This window comes from Limanda limanda, chromosome 1 (genome assembly GCF_963576545.1).
Source record: "Limanda limanda chromosome 1, fLimLim1.1, whole genome shotgun sequence".
Taxonomy (NCBI): Eukaryota; Metazoa; Chordata; class Actinopteri; order Pleuronectiformes; family Pleuronectidae; genus Limanda; species Limanda limanda.
In genome coordinates this window covers 38,836,979-38,855,836 of record NC_083636.1, presented here as the reverse complement: position 1 = coordinate 38,855,836, position 18,858 = coordinate 38,836,979, and the positions used below count along the sequence as shown (strand labels likewise).

General features: G+C 39.8%; 3 protein-coding genes across 3 annotated transcripts; 2 read left to right on the top strand and 1 right to left on the bottom strand.

Annotated features, from left to right (window-relative positions):
• Nucleotides 1-120: 120 nt before the first annotated feature.
• tmbim4 (transmembrane BAX inhibitor motif containing 4) lies at nucleotides 121-5,821 on the bottom strand. Its single transcript, XM_061073269.1, has 7 exons — nucleotides 5,656-5,821; nucleotides 4,401-4,509; nucleotides 3,897-4,002; nucleotides 3,340-3,373; nucleotides 3,136-3,253; nucleotides 2,975-3,020; nucleotides 121-1,061 (listed from the first exon to the last, which is right to left on the bottom strand). The coding sequence occupies exons 1-7, from the start codon at nucleotides 5,744-5,746 to the stop codon at nucleotides 855-857; spliced, it is 711 nt and encodes a 236-aa protein (XP_060929252.1). The 5' UTR covers nucleotides 5,747-5,821; the 3' UTR covers nucleotides 121-854.
• A 2,896-nt stretch (nucleotides 5,822-8,717) lies between these two features.
• LOC132999664 (beta-2-microglobulin-like) lies at nucleotides 8,718-11,530 on the top strand. The gene is made up of 3 exons (XM_061069407.1): nucleotides 8,718-8,870; nucleotides 9,731-10,003; nucleotides 10,520-11,530. Exons 1-3 carry the CDS (start codon nucleotides 8,807-8,809, stop codon nucleotides 10,531-10,533), a joined length of 351 nt encoding a protein of 116 aa, XP_060925390.1. The 5' UTR covers nucleotides 8,718-8,806; the 3' UTR covers nucleotides 10,534-11,530.
• A 1,337-nt stretch (nucleotides 11,531-12,867) lies between these two features.
• On the top strand, nucleotides 12,868-16,742 carry LOC132998388 (beta-2-microglobulin-like). Its single transcript, XM_061068004.1, has 4 exons — nucleotides 12,868-13,030; nucleotides 14,114-14,386; nucleotides 14,879-14,916; nucleotides 15,024-16,742. Exons 1-3 carry the CDS (start codon nucleotides 12,970-12,972, stop codon nucleotides 14,890-14,892), a joined length of 348 nt encoding a protein of 115 aa, XP_060923987.1. The 5' UTR covers nucleotides 12,868-12,969; the 3' UTR covers nucleotides 14,893-14,916; nucleotides 15,024-16,742.
• The last annotated feature ends 2,116 nt before the right edge of the window (nucleotides 16,743-18,858 follow it).

The following is an 18,858-nucleotide window of genomic DNA, read 5'->3' as shown; positions in this document are numbered from 1 at the left end:
CGTGCACTTTTGTAGCTTTAAAAAGAAAAACAGCATCTCGACTTTTTAAATTAAATCTGAAGCGATGCTGTCCCAACACTCACCCATCTCTTGCTGCTTGAGATTGATACAATCAGAGGATAGAATCATGTAATATTTATTAAAAACCTACAGATTCAACTCTTCAATCCACTTTAATGCTTAACAATCAGAATGTGGCTACCCGGGATTACATTCACGTCATAAAAATACAATATGTACAATCACAGGAATCAAAAAACCCAGGTATGCACCAAACCTTCATGAAAAACCATCAAACAGTGTGTCATCATCTTCTTATATATTGCACAACATTAACATATGTGAGGAATGCAGGTCACTGGTGGAATATTAACAAGTTATTTATGACATTGGAAACATTCAACAATACATTTTATTTTAGAATATATTAGTAAAATCCCTTTTGAGATGTACGTAATGATACCTAAGAAAAGGGCAAACGAAAGGTAAGCAGCCATCTGGCCAGTTGGGTGCGCTAGTGGGTTCTAAAATAATGTATACGTTTAAGTCATTGAGCTTTCCCATAACCTGAGGAGTAAATTCTGGATTCAAAACAAATCACTTCACTGATAAGGACATCCTCAATTTAAAAGAAATCAGCAACCACAAATAAAAAGAAGCAAGTCCCACAGCCACCTGGAAAGAGTTCACGAACCACTGAGTTATATTTTACTTTATTTAATTTTAGAAGATTCCTCCCTAAAATGTCAATTCTTATTTACGTCAGGACAGTAGAACCCACATGAACACAAGACAATCACAGCACGGCCGTATCTGTGGCTTTCCAGTAAGGCTGAATATGGTGTCGGCAGCTCTTAGTGCTTCTTCATGGAGTCGAGGAGACGCAAGATGTGCAGGAAGAGGTTGACGATGTCCAGGTAGAGGTTGATGGAGGCCAGGATGTGCTCCTCAGGGGAGAGCTGCTTCATTAGCAGGAAGGTGTCGTAGATTATGAAGCCGCAGAAGACCAGAGCCCCGGCAGCGGACATTAACAGCTCGGTGCTGTCGCTGTTGAAGAAGAACTGCAGCGACAACAGAGTCAGCATGGAGCAGGGTGAGGACTGCATCTAAGGCTAGTACTACAAAGGATTTGTTTGAAAGTGCATCCCCTCTGCTACAGACAGTGTTGGGGAGTAACGGAATACATGTAACGGCGTTACGTATTTAGAATACAAATTATGAGTAACTGTATTCCGTTACAGCTACAAATTAAATAGATGGTATTCAGAATACAGTTACATTGTTGAAATCAGTGGATTACATGACGGTACTTCTCTGTTTCACGAGTTTAATCACTGTCTCGTAAATCCACCGGAGGCAAAGCCCCCAGGAAGCAGCTGGAGACCAGGGCTGCCGTAAGATCGCCCGGGCCCCCGGCGGCGTGAAGGAGCCTCACCGCGACCGGCTCGGGACCGTTACAGGCCCGGGACCGAGGCTCTGAGAGAGTTCCGTCGCTACCAGAAATCTACGGAGCTGCTGATCCGCAAGCTGCCCTTCCAGCGCCTGGTGAGAGAAGACCGACCTGCGCTTCCAGAGCTCCGCTGTCATGGCTCTGCAGGAGACCAGCGAGGCACGCAGGGTTCACACCGGACGCTGAAGCGCCGGGCAGCGCTAATAATATCACCCGTTGACCCAGTAGTATAAAAGCATATGGTCACTTGTTGCTCCAACATTAACTGCAACAGCGTCCCAATTTAATGTCATCTATCTTCAAGAACTTCTCCGCTGTTTGCTCCGTTCAATGTCGGGTGTCGAGGGTAAATGACGTATTCTCCGCCCCCCCCCCCTCTCTTTTTATCTTTATGACTGCTTGTGTGTCTGTATGGAGGGGGGCATTTAATAATGTGATCGGTCAAATTGGTAAATTTAAAACTCCAGGACAACAGAAGGGGAATACAAACTATGGGATGCATGCTTTATCATTTATATCATATAAAATATGTCATCAATATCGTTTAAAATCATTTTTCAGTGTGTTTCCTGGAGCGATACGCTCGCGTCAAGCGCAAAAAATAGACTCGACGCCGAAACAATCGCTGCACGGCGCGAGGCAGCCTTGGCGCAGGGCGGGGCTTCAGCCTCCGGTGGGACCCGCACAGAGGTGGGAGTGGATGGGAGCCGGACATCCAGCTGGCCCGACGCATCGGCGGAGAGAGAGTTTAAACTGCTGCTGCTCCACTGACTATAACAACGCCGCAATCATACACTTAAAAAATGCAATACAAACCGGAAGTATTCCAAGTATTCAGAATACGTTACTCAGATTAGTTAATGTAATGGAATACGTTACAGATTACATTTTTGTGCATGTATTCTGTATTCTGTAACGGAATACGTTTTGAAAGTATCCTTCCCAACACTGGCTACAGATAAGTATGGCGGCCATACTACACTGGAGATTTAGAGCTGCTAAAACAGTCGGGAAATGCGGCTTTAAAATGCTAGTGATAGTTTGAAACTCTGGGGCTGTGTTTTATTCTGGACAGGCAGAAATGAAGATGTTTTAAAATGATGACATCAACAAAAGCAAACATTTGCTGATTGAGTCTTTTCGGTCCTGACGTAGCCTTCACTGATTCGTCAGGCTCCCATCACATGACCCCCCCGTATGCCCAGTGTATGTGAGCAGTCACTTGATATGTGTTTTCAAGCATGATCATACGGGCAGGGATTAAAACTGATACAGAGCCCAAATGCTTGAATGCAAAGATCGGTTTAGTTTGAAAATGCACTTGTGAAAAAAAATCCTAGTTGTATGGATGAAGCCTTAGAGGGATCGGATTGTTGGCAATGTACTGACCTGTGTAGCTCATCTGCCTCAGCGATGAAGATGCACAACTTTACCTCTCCCTGTCTTTCACTCTTTCAGTCCTTTTCTCCCCTTTTATTACTGTCATATGAAACAGACATAATCATGTCAGGAAATTCCACTCACCCTCATGAAGCCTGCGATGATGAGGATCCACAGGCAGGCGAACAGGCTGAACAGAACAGACAGGAAGCATACAGTAAGTCTGAGGGTGTACCCCCAAAAGAGCAGCATTGAGTTCAAAAAGACATTGGGCAACCACTTGGAAGGAGCCATGACGCACGTACCCAGCTCCCAATTTGCTGAAGTCTCTCTTGGACTGGAAGGTGTAGACGGTCAGTCCAGCAAACACAGCGCAGGTCAGGCATAAAGCTTGCAGCACAGTGGAGTACTCATAGAAGGTCACTGTGGAGAGGAAACTGCAGTCAGTACAGTCTGCCAACAGGCTCAGAGGATGGAAACTAACTAAATCCCTGAAAAGAGGTACTTACCGGCTGTGGCCACAGAAACCGCCTCCAGCAGGGTCTGTGAAGAACACACAATTAATGGCACTTGTAGTTTGTAAGTTAACTAAGAATATTTAGTAAAGTGTCAATGCGCACCTAATCCATTATCTCAAACATGTTAAATATGGACATAAGTGGAAGGGGGTAAATATCCTAAACCTGAATGTAACGCAGACCCTCCTCAAATCTGGTATCAACATTTGTCCTTAATGGTCCAATCACAAGTGTAAACGCAAACAAATATGTCCTGAATGTATCCTTATCTCTCAAACACACTAGGAGCTTCTGGCAACACTCCCCACCACATAATGATTAATATTTATTCAAATGGGTAAAATCCTCTTCTGTAGATTTACTCAGCCCCTCCTGATATTCAGGATGCATTTTAATATCAGGTAAGAATAGACAAAGAGCTATGATTGAATGTCTCAGGACGGATGTTAATACCAGGTCTGAACTAGTGGGCCTTTCTCTAATACGAAGCTAGTGAGATAAAACAATTCAGTATTCAACATCCTGGAAACCAAAAAGAAAAGGCTTACAAACACAAACAGCAGGTAGAGGTTGACTGGATGTTTGTGCCTGTACACGGCCAGGGCGACCAGGACAACCAGAGAGCCCAGAGCCGAAACCAGAACCACGGCAGGACTGAGGAGGGAACCACACCACAGTCAGACAACAGTAGCAGCACAACATCATCTTAAAAAGGTATAACCAAGCAAGATATACAAATCCTGCTACTATGAAGCAGTAGGAACATCTCACAATCCCAATCAGCAATATTAAGTGTGGGAAAGAGGATGACGGGATGTGGGTAGGGATCAGGAAAGGAGGATGCATGGATATGGTTAGGGAAGGGAAAGATAAATAGAGTGTGGTGAGTTGACCAGGTATGTGTCAGATTGACATGTGATTAGAGGTGTGGTTAAGGCATGGCCCAGCTCCAACTTAACTAGTGAACTTCATTTAATTAAAGGTGCTGTTATGGATACAGAGTGAAAGGACCTTACAGTTAAAAAGGTCATGCAAGAAACTGTTGCTCTCACCTGGCGTGGACAAAGTCTTTGATGGTTTGGGAGAACATGAAGAGAGCGGAGGTGGCCGTGGTCAGAATGATCTGCATGCTCAGGAGGCTGTACACCTTCCTCAGGAAGTCTGATCGATGAAGACAGCAGTGGAGAACCAGTGTTACAACAACTTACATGTATTTCTGAACCAGAGGTATACAGAGAATACCTTTCAGTTACCCAACAGCAGCAGCAGTTACAAATAGATTGTGGTGTGTGTGTGTGTTCCAGGTATTACTCATGTTGTTATTGTGTACAATGTGTATTGTTCGCCGAACAATTGTTTGAGGGCTAAGACTTGGTTTTAGGGTTAGGGTTTGAATTCGGTTTAGGTTAAGGTTAGGTCAAGGGGCGTGTTTGTGTGAGTGTGTGTGTGTGTGTGTGTGTGTGTGTGTGTGTGTGTGTGTGTGTGTGTGTGTGTGTGTGTGTGTGTGTGTGTGTGTGTGTGTACGTCTGTCTATAGTTATGAGGGCCAATTTTGGTTCGATACCATCATTGTGAGGACATTTTGACTTTGTGAGGACATATTTGCTGGTCCCCCTTACTAATTCAAAGGCTTGTTTGAGTGTGTGTACGTGAAAACATGTCTAAGTAAATGGTCTCGTTGAGTCTGCACCAGTATAACCAGCTTGTTCTACTCAAAATGAACTTGTCCAGTGGGGATTTAAAGCTAACAACGTAAGGTACAGCTTTTACATAGAATGCTCGTTACGTAACAAAAACAAACCCCAAACAGGAAACAACATATAAACACTGACAACGTTAAAAATATCATTGTGCAACTCTCAGTGTTATCTCCCAACCACTGATGGTCTATCCAGCTAACATGGTCCAGCTTCTGCTAGCATGTGTGGCTGTTGACGCCTTAACAACAATACAGTGGTGGTCATATTCAGTATTTACCATTAACTATTTATATACGTTCTCAAAATCGTTTTCCACAGCCGTTATCCTGTTCACCATCCTCTTACATCCACATATTGGAACTCTTTAATTTGAGTACACTGCACTGTTATTTGACTGTCTGCGTACATTGCACATTGCACGGGTGTCATCATTGTTTCTCTCTTGTTTCCACTTGTGACTCGATAATGCTCCACGCACCTTTGAGTTGAACTCCGGGGACAAGTAAGGAGGTTTGGAATTGAATTGCATTGTAAGCTGTAAACGTTAGCCTTGGCTAGCATAGCCTCGGCTGACGATGGAAAGATGTCGTGGACGCTTCTCTACTCACCCATTCGTATCTGGACACTCGCTGTAGCGACGTTGGTGCCATAGTTGAAGTCGTCTTCAATAGAAGACCGGGGGTACTTTTCGGTACTCATCTTGTCGTTCCTTCGTTTCTGTCGCTCAGCTGGAAAACACTGAACTCAGCAGAACCCGGAAGCGATGTGACGCTAAAGATGACGACCCGCCCCTCCCTTGCCTCTGATTGGGTTAGGTTTGGGCCAGAAGAGCGATGATTGGTCAGATTGATATAATTTAATATAATTAGCTGTCAAAATTAATGCGTTAATGAGTGATACATTTGTGGAATGAATGCATTTATTTGTTTCTTTTACTAACGCATTCACGCATGCGCAGAATGACCCGCTCCGTGTACCCACACCCGCCCCCTCTCACTCCCTCACAGCGACACACGCAGTGAGATCAGAGCTCGTTCACGTGATGTAGCCGGTCAGTGACTCTGTAAGAACAGTGAAGTTTCACCGAGTTTCTCTGGTCTCAGCTGATCAGTGATCAGCTGCGTCATGATCAGAGCAGAAGCTGCGGTTGGTTTGTAACCGAGCTGCAGAAAAAAAAGAAGAGCAAAGGCAAAAATGTCCCAATAGTTTAGGATAAAGGTTGTGACTTTGATAAAAAGAATGTCTAAATAACATCATCCTATGTTTGCTCAGAGGCATAGAAAATAGACAGCCACATTTAATTATGGTGTGATATGTTTTAGTTTGATTTTATTTTATTTTTCAATCTTAATAACTCTATCATTTGGACTTGTCATCAATAAAACAACAAAAATGTTAAATGTATTTATCCCCCCTCTCTTATTTATCGTTTCGTTCCCACAACGATATACAGAGAAAATGGGGATTTTTCAGGCATTTAGAAATGGGGATTAATCAGATTAATCACAGGTATCTGATAAAACATTTTAATCGTCAGCCCTAAATACAATATAATATAATACAATTTAATACAATTTAATACAATGTAATATGATATAATACTTTTGTTGGTGAATTTACAACTGTACATATGAAAGGTTGCTCCACAGCAGCCAAGATAAGCTAATATCGTTATCAGCTAAATACTCATGATAATCAAAAGATTAGTATTTTAAGATGAACCAAAACTGGAGGCAATTCAAGGAACTCAGCACTTCAAGTAATGCAAAAAAGTTTCTGCTGTGATTAACTCGCTGAAACACCTCACAGTCGTATATAAGTATAGAGACAAAATTTAAAAAATAATTATTTAAGAAATAAAGAAAAAAGAAGGAGATAAAGAAAGAAAGAATATAATACATTCACATTATGTGAGTGGGTTACATAATACAATGTGAATGTGTTTAGGTATTTTTTTTTAGGATAATAAAAAACTGGTTCACCAGGATTGGCAAATAGATGACTCAGTGGCACATAAAAGGTGTAAGGCACACCCATAGTGGCCCAATTAAATTATCACCATGCTCTATCCAATAAAATATTCCTGAGGAGAGAAAAAGTGCTTATCATAACACTTGAACTTGTTTAAGAAAGTTTGAATGATTTTTTGAAAAGTTGTCTTTTCTTCAACCAAAGGATCGAAGAAAGGGAAGAAGAATCTCATCTTAAGATAAACTGTAGATAAACTACATCATCAGGGTGTATGTATACAGAGCACAAGGCAGGGAATGAGGGTACAGTCTGTTGGGCTTATGTAAGAGTTGATGCATGAGTCACATGCGAAAGAGAAAGATAAAACAGGCCTTTTGTCTTTTTGAATCGATTGAATTCCCCTCAGCAGTTCGGATTTACTTTCGATTTCCAGCTCCACCATCTCTATTGTGCACAGCACCCCCCACTGGCAATAGAGTTTTTGCTAGAAAGAAAATGCTGTCTCTACCGTTGCTCCGTTTTCTGGTCACTGGACAATCAAATCAATACAAACTCTATTTATGTAGCACCTTTCAAATTAATAAATAGTAGTTCAGAATGCTTCACAAGCGATTGACAAAATGTTTAATAAGTTCATAGACCAATGCACTGTAAAACATATAGTAAATGATAGTAAAATAAAATGTTAATAAAATAAGAAAGAAAGAAATAATAAGAAGAAATGTATTATAAAATGGGTTTAAAAAGGAATAACAAATATTATCATAATATTTCACACCAGTCTAAATTCTTAAAAAAAAATCCATAAATATTATACAAATTATAAAACACCACGCGAAAGCCAGGCTGATAAGATGATTGTTTAGTTTACATTTCAAAATATCTACATTTCCAGCTCCTCTCAGATACTCTGGTAGGTCATTCCATCGTCGTGGAGCGTAATGGCTGATCACAGATGTAAATTAATAACTCAAGAGGGCTCCTCCCTGCTTGTGCTCAGTTTCACTTCTATTTCAGATTTAGTTTTTATTTTCTCATATGCTTGAGGAAAAAAAGGCAGCTATGGTCTCCGGAGCAGCTTCAGTGCCTGCTGAGTGCTGACAGACATCCTCCAGAGTGGAACCCCTAACCCTAACCCACAACTGGGAGGATGAAGCTGGAAACTTACAAAATAAAGTCCCTCGTTGGGTGTGACGGTGGTGGTAGAGAGAGCCATCAAACTCATCAATCCAAAAATCACCCATGGGAGCTCATTTGAGTTGAGACAAGGCGACTGTAAGGGCCACTGCAGTGTTATTGTTTTCCTCTTCAACGAATCATTCACTGAGCACATGAACAGTGACTCTAATATTCTAAAAGAAATACAGATACAAATGAAAAATTATGTAGTAAGATATTATACCCCTACACACTACACTTAAAACATTGTACCCAATAAAATCTCCAAAGTATATCATTAAACTCCAAGCTCTTCCTGATGTGAGGTCTGGAGGTCATCTTGTGCAACTCAAAGTAATTCCCCTTTTCTTTTTTCTGCAGTCTCATGAAGGAGGTGGAGCAAGTTCCCAAAACAGCCCTGTCCACAAAGAACCAAACCTGTCTGATCCTATTTTACCTAGTAACAATGTAATGGGGATTAATGATTGGTTGGTGCCCTGTTGTGGGCGGTCTCAATGAGTCTACATTTCATTACCCTGCTCCGGACACTTTCACTTTAGTCCATCTTTTCTACCAGTCTGGATGCGCGCAATCTCTCTGAGCTCCTGATAAACAAAGACTTGATCAAGCATGAAGTTTGCTCTGTGCCTGGCAGCTCTGGCTGCCGTCTACTGCTCCGTGGACTCCACATACAGTAAGTACCAGTTTTAATTTGTAGCAGCCCGAAACTTCAACTTTGTCAATTCAGCGAATAATTCCAGAAACCACATCTGCAGTCAAACAGCCTTTTCGGCGGTGACCTACATCACAGATTACTATATCTATTATCGCAGATTAACCATGATGTGCATGTTTGATGGTAAATGAAGGGAACACAAAGGCAGACGATAATAATGTGGGCATATGTAACAAGATGCTCAGTCGCCCAAAGGAGAATGTTAAATTAGATTTACCTTGTAAAATATGCTAGAAAAAAATATAAAACATCATGGTTTTGAAGTGCGTGGAATTCCCCTTACAGTCTGCATTTAGTTTCGATTTCCAGTAAATTCTCAGAAGGAGAGCAGCACCCTCCACTGGCACATGAAGGCACTGCGGAGTTTTCAGGGCGTATTTCTTAAGTTTAGATCCTTGTGGCACCATGTCAAATCGAGAGGGCCTTGCTTGTGGGTAAACAGAGAAATCACTTTTTCCCTTCCCTTTGCCACAAGATAAGACTAAATAGTAGAATCCCTTCTGCGCAATTCATCTATCTGTGTTTTGATCAGCCATATATGATAGCTCGGTATTTATTTATGTGTTCTTATTCCTTTTATCATTATCATCATTCTGTTTTAATTCCCTCCCTCCCTATAAAATGTTTGCCCACACAATTATACTTGTATAACCGGTCGGTCAATAAACCTGGCAGATGGGACTTGATTCTATCAAAACACTTCCTTATTCGGCCGAGAGCGCCGCCTAACATGTCAGTCCAAAATCACCTATAGGTGGAGACGAGGAGACTGTGAAGGCCGGGAGTTGATCTAATTTCCTTCTCCTCATTGCCTTCAGGTTCACCCAAGGTGGACGTGTACAGCACTGAAAAGGGAAAGTTCGGAGAAGGCAACACCCTGATCTGCAACGTGAGGAACTTCCACCCTCCCGACATCACCATCGAGCTGCTGAAGGACGGACAGTTGATCCCTGACTCCATGCAGACCGACCTCTCCTTCAAAACCAACTGGCAGTTTCATCTGATGAAGAGCGTGCCCTTCACTCCAAAAGATGGACACAAGTACAGCTGCAGGATCACCCACACCAGCAACGTTAAACATTTTGGCTGGGGTGAGTTGGGCTGCCGACATGTTTTGTGGAACAGTCTAGTTACCAATACAGCATGTGATTCTGCCAAAATATGCATACAGCACTTGGAAGATGTAAATGATTTCAATAAATGTAGGAGAGCACATGTTTACCTATAGGCTGGAATGTGTTTAAGGGAAGAAAGAAAGAAAGTATGTCTTCATGCAAGGGAGAAAGAAATTATGTCTTCATGCAAGTAAAATGTAAGAAAGAAGAAAAGACAGGAAGAAAATATTTCGTCATGCAGGTAAAATAGAAAAAAAGAAAGGAAAAAATATGTCTTCAAGAAGGTCAAATTTGAGAAAGAAAAAAATATAATATGTAAATAAAACGGCAGAATCCTCAGTGATATATAGTTATAGATGTGTCCAGTCATTGGCATCAATAATCTAAATATTAAAATATAATCCAATGTGAAGTATGACATGTGAAATCAAAGTGTTGGCTCATGAGATGAATATAATCCTCTATATATGTTTCTTTTTTGTTGTTTTACAGAGCCAAACATGTAAAATGGCAGAATACACCCAGCTTGGTGAGTGGACTTCTTTGGCGAGGCTTCTCCACCGGCAGGGACGTCACAGCTGAACGTCGCAGCAGGGTGTTATCCTGCCCGGCGCCGTGCCGTGATGTTTCTCCCCTTGGAGGAGCCTGTCCAGGGGATTTGGCTCCAGCTGCAGTGACGTTTAATCTTCACATCTTCAATCAAAAGGGTCCCGGACGCTGACGGCTTTTCTTGCTTTTTCTATTTGATCACAGAACCAAACAACAATATCATATTGAGGAAACTATTATTGTTAAATGATAGACGAATGAACAGGGCTGCTGATAATTTAAACCTGTGTAGTTTACCAACTTACTTTCCAGCCTTTGATAGTGACGATTTGCGTGTATATATTTTGATGAAGTAAGGAAATGTGCTTGTTTATTGATTTTATTGGCTTACATATATTTTTGTTTGGGACCTTAACTGTTTTTCTTTCCTAAATTGGGGATTCAAATGTAAACTGCTCAGATAAATGATAGATTCACGGGTTGTTCTTTCTGCGCTTGATGGTATGTGGGTGTTTTCCTTTATTAGTTAAGGGTTTGGTTTATTCTAAATAAATGTCCCTTAAAAATATATCTACGTCCTCAGTTTTTAGATCCAAACCTCTACAATTCATACATTTTATTAGACAAATATGTGTCATTATCTTCAATTTGTTTATGACCATAGCAGTCACTTATTGTATTGTGTGGCTGTTTGAATAAAGGGTTCCACCTGAGACGGTTTGATGAACATTACATATCTTCATTGGGCATTCTAATACTGATTCCATAGTTGTCTCATGTGTCTATAATTTATATGAATAATTGATGGAGGCTAATCTAGTGCATTTGAAATTGCTCTTTGAGTTTAACTTTATCAATAAAAATACTAAATTAAACCAGGATACCAGGTGATGACAACAGCAACGTTGAATATGAATAATTTGACTAATAAAAGGATTTTGGTTTATAATCACATCTTTCTGGTGTATCTTTTCTTTCCTAAGGACAATGTTTTGTGCAGTATCTGTGTTTGTGTGTCACAGGACTAATATGACACCTAACAACACACCCACGAAAACAATGGACTGTCAGGCCATGACAACTCAGGGAGCTCAAGTAAACATGGAGACAACTTTAATGGTTACACATTTTCTGATTCAAAAAATGCAATCACACATTTTTAAGGATGACATTCACTTCCATTTGCTTCCCTTCACTCTTCACAATGAAACGTGTGTCAAGAGTACAGTTTAATGGTTAAGATTATATATCTATGGTTAAGATAACAACCAAATACCATTTCTCCAGTATTGTCAATATCCTCCTGCTTACTAATTAAAATGTATTTTTCATGTGAATATTTGGACTTTTGTAGTTCCAACATTGAAACAACTGAACATCTTATTTTTTTTCATATGGTTTACCTACTTTACTCCTTGGAATGCTTTCCAGTTCTGATCAAAATAAACCATTTCTAAAACATGAAAACATAAAATTGCATATTAAGAGTTTGGGAAAAATAATTCTATTATTTTAGCATAGAATTTCCTACACAATTGTTTCCTAGAGAGAACCCCTCTTGTGTGTTCAAATTTATCTGCGTGTGTTTGTGTTTTGAATTATATATTATATATTGTCCTATTGTTTCCAGTCACTTTTACATAATGTGCTTTGTGTCATTATAATGTAGACGTCCCTTATTGTTTGTTAATACATCTGAATTTGAGTAAAAACAACATAAAGACAACTTTTTTCCTTATAAACAACTTGATTTGAAGTGTACAAAGATACATTTCAAACCAAATGTGGCATTTAGCAGTGACAGACATCAGACACACATTATTTCACTTACACAAAGGCATAGAGGGGGGTATTTTTTTTGGGGGGGGGTAAATTAAAAAGAGGAGTGAGAAAAACAGAAATTCACAACATTCTTCTTTTCTATTAATTTCAGTGATAAGAGGATATGACATAGTTCCTTGTAAAATATATTGACGTTATTCAGAATCTGATCTACTGCAAAAATACTCTCCAAAAAGTTAATTGAGAAGCCACGAGTTCTAAAAAGGAATCCATACACGACGTGTTCCCATGCCAATCACAGAGATGCTGTTAAACTTACGAAATAACCTCTATAAATATAAAAAATAAACAAAAACAGATAAGTTAATGTAACTGCGCAACAGCGAGCAACATGTCGGGCGGACTTCTACCTAGTAACAGTTCTTGTTTTTCTATTGGTGTACACGCGCCCTCTGTGGTGCGTGTTGGGGAGGGGTGTCTTGGTTTCCTGGTTTGCCTCGTAGCTCCGCCTCTAATCATAAAGAAACATTTGACTTTCGGTTTGGTGTTGCTCGGGAGCCGTTTTATCATCTGTAATATTAGAATAAAGACCAAACATCTTCTCCGACATCATGCAGGGGTTTGTCTTTATTCTTCTACCAGCTCTGATCTGCTGTTCACTGGCCAAGGATGGTATGTACCTCTACTTTAATCCGTGTTTATGTTATAATACGTTCAGGTGTCGTCGAGTGAAACACCAGCAAGGCCTCATACACGTTTACTGCCTACCACCGTGTCAGATAGGAAGAAGTAAAGTTCAATATAAGATTATAAACTTTGATAAATATTGTTTCTCAGATGAGCAAACTTGTTAATGTTACAGTTTCAGTGTGTTAAATGTAGGTAAAAGGGATCTATTGTCTATAAAATAATTATATGAAGTGTGATCATCCAAATTTTACAAATTGTGATTTTCTTTACCCTCGGATGGCCCCTTTATATTTAACACTATAAAAGACAGATTATGTTGTTTGTGTGTGTGTGTGTGTGTGTGTGTGTGTGTGTGTGTGTGTGTGTGTGTGTGTGTGTGTGTGTTTGTGTGTGTGTGTGTGTGTGTGTGTGTGTGTGTGTGTGTGTGTGTGTGTGTGTGTGTGTGTGTGTGTGTGTGTGTGTGTGTGTGTGTGTGTGTGTGTGTGTGTGTGTGTGTGTGTGTGTGTGTGTGTGTGTGTGAGAGAGAGAGAGAGAAGAACAGAGCGAGCGAGCGGCGGAAGAATGCGCTGCTCTGAAGACAGGTTGAACTCCTGAATAACAACATCGATCATTATGTTATGATCAGTGTTGATATTGTGGCGACAAAAAAAACAACTTTTTAAACTGTATCGAGTCATGGCTCCGTCGAATCTCTATTTTCAAAGTCTCAGTTGGCTTTTCATTCTCTTCTTATGATTCACTGACGAAAAACAAATGATCTAAGCCAACCTACCGTGATGTCACCCATTGGTTTGTGAGCTGCCAAGTGTCATGTTTCAAATTTGCCATCTTGGTTTTGTTGACAGCCAATGGCCGAAGGCATCAGTCACTAGATAGTGAACAGAATATCTCTGAAAAATATTAGAGGAATTTCTGAACATTTTGGTGCAACCCTGTAGCCAATTCTCTGGATTTTACCCGCAGGTCATGTCTGTAAACGGCTTATGAGTAAAATTAAGATACGTTTTTTACCAGTACTTCTATCTGTTTTCATGGAATGTGTGACATCTTTTCCTTTTTTGTTAGCTCCACCCAAGGTCCAGGTGTACACCCGTGTGCAAGAAGAGATCGGGAAAGCCAACATCTTAATCTGTCACGTGACTTGCTTTTACCCGCCACTGATCACCATCGATCTGCTGAAGAATGGAGAGACAATTCCGAAAGCCAATCAGACCGAGCTGGGTTTCGAGGACAACTGGAACTACCACCTGACCAAATCTGTGGCCGTCACCCTCACCCAAGAAGACAAGTTCAGTTGCAGAGTGAAACACTTGGGGAAGTCCAAAGATCACCATTTTGGTATGAGTCTGTCTATGTCCGTCTCATGTCTTTTTTAATATTGACATCTTGGCCATCATTAAGGGAATGGTTTACCAAAAAATGAAAATTCAGTCTGCCGATGGAGGGGTCGGGGAAGTGTTGGAGTCCACAGAACAGTTCTGGTGTCTCAGGGGTAAACACAATTGAAGCCAAATGTGACCTCTTCTTCAGACATAGGGTTAAAAACACAACATACCCCCATACTGCTCGTGTTGTGATATCCAATTCTGCGGAAGCCCCGACACAAATATTCTGTGAACTATCCCTTTAAGTAAAGAATTGGAAAATCAAGGTTCAAGGTTCACAAAGTATAATGGTTATAATACTTATATGAGAGCAACTGCTGATAACACTCCAAATAACTTAAGTTAATAACCCGGGGAAAGTTCCTGTGGTGGAAATGCAGCTGATAATGTTGTTGTGTTGTTACATCTTTGGAACCATCCTGTGCTTGTGTGTTCCTTTCTACAGAACTTAGCCTGTAAGCTCCGTGGTCCACCATGTTCCAGGTATGTACCTTACTTATAGTCAATGTATTTTTTCAATTCAGTAAACATGAAATCTTTTCAGAAACTATCTGATTGACTTATTGTTATCCTTTGTTTGATAACCACAGGTCTGCTCAGTCTGGAGGAGGTGATGAAGATTTGAATGAAAAATCTGTACTCTTGACTTTTACAGCTGAAAGTGAAAGTGTTTTCCGCGGATCAGTGAAATCCACTTGGTCCAGCCTTAAATCGACTACGTTTACATAGACACCAATAGTCAATCAATCAAATTTTTGAGTATGGCCCATATTCACACATCACAATTTGTCTCATGGGGGTTTAACAAGGTGTGACATCCTCTGCCCTTAACCCTCAACAAAAGTAAGGAAAAACTACAGAAAAAAAAACCTTTTAACAGGGTAAAAATAAGGCCACAGGTGAGGGATCCCTCTCCCAGGAGGGACAGATGTGCAATAGATGTCACGTGTAATAGTCTGACTATTAAGCTTATTTTAGAGGAATAGTTCACCCAGAAATGAAAATTCACTCATTATCAACGCGCCCTTATGCCGGTGAGGGGGTTGGGTGAAGTGTTTGAGTCCACAAAACACTTTTGGAGTTTCAGGGGTAAACAGCGTTGCAACCGAATCCAATACAATTGATGAAATTAGTGACTTATCTTCAGACGTAATAAAACAACAGAAAAAGACACAACATGCCTCCGTGGGCTTGCGGACACTTGAGTGACAACACACGAGCACTATGGAAGCATGTTAGGGTTTTTCTGTTGTTCTATTACGTCTGTAGATGGACTCGCCATTGACTTCAATTGTGTTGGATTCTGCTCTAGAAAGTTTACCCCTGAGATTCCAGATGTGCACTTCGCCCACCCCTCCATCGGCATAGTGGTGAATAATAGTTAATGAGTGAATTTTCATTCACTATCCCTTTAAGTAAAGCATTATTGAGGTGACAAAAATACGACCTACATGTCAATGACACAAAATGCTGTGAAAACTCCAGAAGAATGTTATAATTAAATTGAGATGTATAAATGTCTACATGCGATTGAGATTGGAATACTTAGCAATAATCAAATTAAGACGTAGAGTGTTCCAAGTGGCCTTATGTAGACATTTATACGTCTCAATGACTATATAACATCCCATCAGAGTTTTTGCAACATTTGCAACATCCACATTCAGTTACAGAATTCTAGACGTCATAATCAGACTGGGCTGTCCAACATGTAAACGGGATATGAAGCCAATATTCTTTAAGTTACTCATGGAATCATCATAATAAGAATAATGTCCTGTTCAGAATAAGTGAACAGGACATTCAGTGGTCAGATTGTTGCTGTCCATGTAAACAAAGTCGATGTGTTTGTTTGTCTCCACCTAGATAACTCCCAAAATTATCAGGCATATTTAGGAGACTAATGTTTATGAGTATGTTTAATCTGGTGCAGCTTGAGTGAGTCTATGGATTTGTCCGACCTGAAACGGGCAAATAGGAAATCTCTTCCTGATGCAATCTCAAAGACAACAAAAACAATAGTCCATCAAAAGCATTTTTTGTTAATATAAATTTGACATCAGGAGCACATGAGTGTTTATTGTCAGAAATGTGGTCTCGAGGTTGAGATTGTAATAACCTGCTTTTACATTTTTGCAGTGGCCATTGTAAATATGATTTTTAATCATTGACTCAACATCATCATGTAATGAAAGCTAAAGCACTATCTTTTAATCACTGTTTTTTAAGAATCTCAGACTATCAAATAAAGTGAAAAATAAGAGAGCTGTGTGGGACACATTTATGAAATAAAGCACTTCTTCACTGGGCCATGTGTAATGTTTTTTAATTGATGTTTTAAATGACAAAAAAAACTTCATCTGCCTGCGTTTAAATTTTTTTAACAAAGAAAAATACAGGGTAATTTGATCCATCGCTGTAATAGCTGTAATAATTGAAGGTGATCTGAGGAAAAACTGAAATTCTCAATGTTTCTGGATGCATCCCATTAGGTCGATTTCTTTTTTTATCACAATTTGGTGAAACTATTTTGATGTTTCAGTGTTAACAGCACAATGTAATGGTTGTAGAGACGGAGACTGAAATTGCAATATAAATGCTTTTATGGCACTTAATACTTTACTAATGTGAATAAACTTTCTTTTCATTCTACAAAAAACACTATAACACACCTAAATTAAAAAAATATATTGTATTTACAGTTAGGGTAAGCTGTATATTTTGTGACAAGTGCATTTGTTCCTTTGCCCTCCAACTGCACAAGTGGTAAAAGATAGATAGATAGATAGAGTACTTTATTCATCCCCGAAGGGAAATTAAAGTTAGTTTATGGTTTAATGAGCTCAAGGTGCATAATAACCCTGGTATCACACTCAAGCTTTGTCCTGAAAACCAAGAATAGCAGTTCATAGAAGGGTTATCATAAAGCACACTAGATAAATAGATAGATAGATAAATTAGTAGAGTGACTGTAATTTAGGGGCTTTCTTTCTTTGTTGTGATAGTGTGAGTCGACCTGGTGACTCACAGACCAGTCATGTGGGAGGAGGGAAACTGCCCTCTACATTTGGAGTGAGCTCATATTCAAATGTTTGTGGTCCATGTTGAAATGGCCCAAAGAAAAACCTATTTATTTAATTATTATTTGAAAATTATTAATTTTTTTTCTTAATACTGAATATATCGCATGTCCATACCAACCTCGGTACTGCTCTTCTCATGACCACTAAGATTAAACATGACAAGCGGGAAGCCAATAAGATAAACAGTTCATCAGATATATGTCCCAGATGCAGACAGGCAGACGTGGGTGGAATTAGTTGGTAGATGTAAATGGGATTGTGAAAATATTGATGTCATGTGACCTTGAGAAAAGTGGGAGAAAAGTGGAGAAAAAACCCACACCCACATTCATGAGGGCTGAGGCCTGGGAATCAAACATTAACGTTGTCAATTCAATTTATATATAATCAAATATTTATCATATTTTATGTAAGTTTGTGGGCTCCTAACATGTGGGCCTATGTAGTTTGGTATAGCATTGTTATGCAGTTTTTTAAAAACATATTGTTATTCTACTATTTGCAATGCAATTAAGTTTTTACTTTTATTACAAAATGTCCTAGAGGTGACTTTCAGTATACGTGAAAAGTCAGAGCTACCTATTTTTTTCAGAAGACTTAGCTCTTTCAATGCCTGCAGAACCATGCTGCTGATACTTTATCACCCGGCAGTGGCCAGCATCATCTTCTACGTTGGGGCCGGGGGGGCAGGACAAAGGCAGCCGACACCGCAGACTCCAAATCCTTGTCAGGAAAGATGGTTCTGTCGTGGGAGTGGAACTTGGTGACAGGGAGGAAGATGCTGAGGAAACTACACTCAGTATTATGGACAATGACTCTCACATCATCCATGGCAAACTGGTGTCATCACCTTCAAATGGTAGATCAGAGTAGCACCACAGAACTTCCTCCTCTGGCCATCAAACTGTACATCTCATCCACCTTAGACACTTATAATAATAACAAATAATACCGTCACAATATACAATAGAAGTGAAATAGTATATTATTCCACATGGTATCTGTTTGGGTCAAACAATTGTTTCTATATATTTAAATGTTCAGAATCAGGTTTTATTGCCAAGCAGGTTTACACATACAAGGAACTTGCTGTGATGTATTTCTTCAAGTATAAATAAAAAAGATCAATAAATAGGAAACAAAAATGTATACAATACATACTATGAGCACCAGGGGAGGTATTGTGCAATATTTTGTAAGTAAACACCAGAGACTGGATTGTGCAAAGTACAGTTAGTTTGTTATTTGCCACAGGAAGTGTCAATTATGATTTACATATTTACTTATTTCTATTTTCACTTACATTTTTTGACTTAATCATCAATTGTTTTAATCGCTTTAT

Bases quoted from the DNA above. Each gene is read 5' to 3' on its own strand.
- tmbim4 (XM_061073269.1), bottom strand. From the start codon at position 5,746: ATGAGTACCGAAAAGTACCCCCGGTCTTCTATTGAAGACGACTTCAAC. The intron at 4,003-4,400 runs GTGAGAGCAACA...TTCCCTCCTCAG, and splicing joins AAAGACTTTGTCCACGCCAG to TCCTGCCGTGGTTCTGGTTT. The intron at 3,374-3,896 runs GTAAGCCTTTTC...TGTTCTTCACAG, and splicing joins TCTACCTGCTGTTTGTGTTT to ACCCTGCTGGAGGCGGTTTC.
- LOC132999664 (XM_061069407.1), top strand. From the start codon at position 8,807: ATGAAGTTTGCTCTGTGCCTGGCAGCTCTGGCTGCCGTCTACTGCTCC. The intron at 8,871-9,730 runs GTAAGTACCAGT...CATTGCCTTCAG, and splicing joins CTCCGTGGACTCCACATACA to GTTCACCCAAGGTGGACGTG.
- LOC132998388 (XM_061068004.1), top strand. From the start codon at position 12,970: ATGCAGGGGTTTGTCTTTATTCTTCTACCAGCTCTGATCTGCTGTTCA. The intron at 13,031-14,113 runs GTATGTACCTCT...CTTTTTTGTTAG, and splicing joins CTGTTCACTGGCCAAGGATG to CTCCACCCAAGGTCCAGGTG.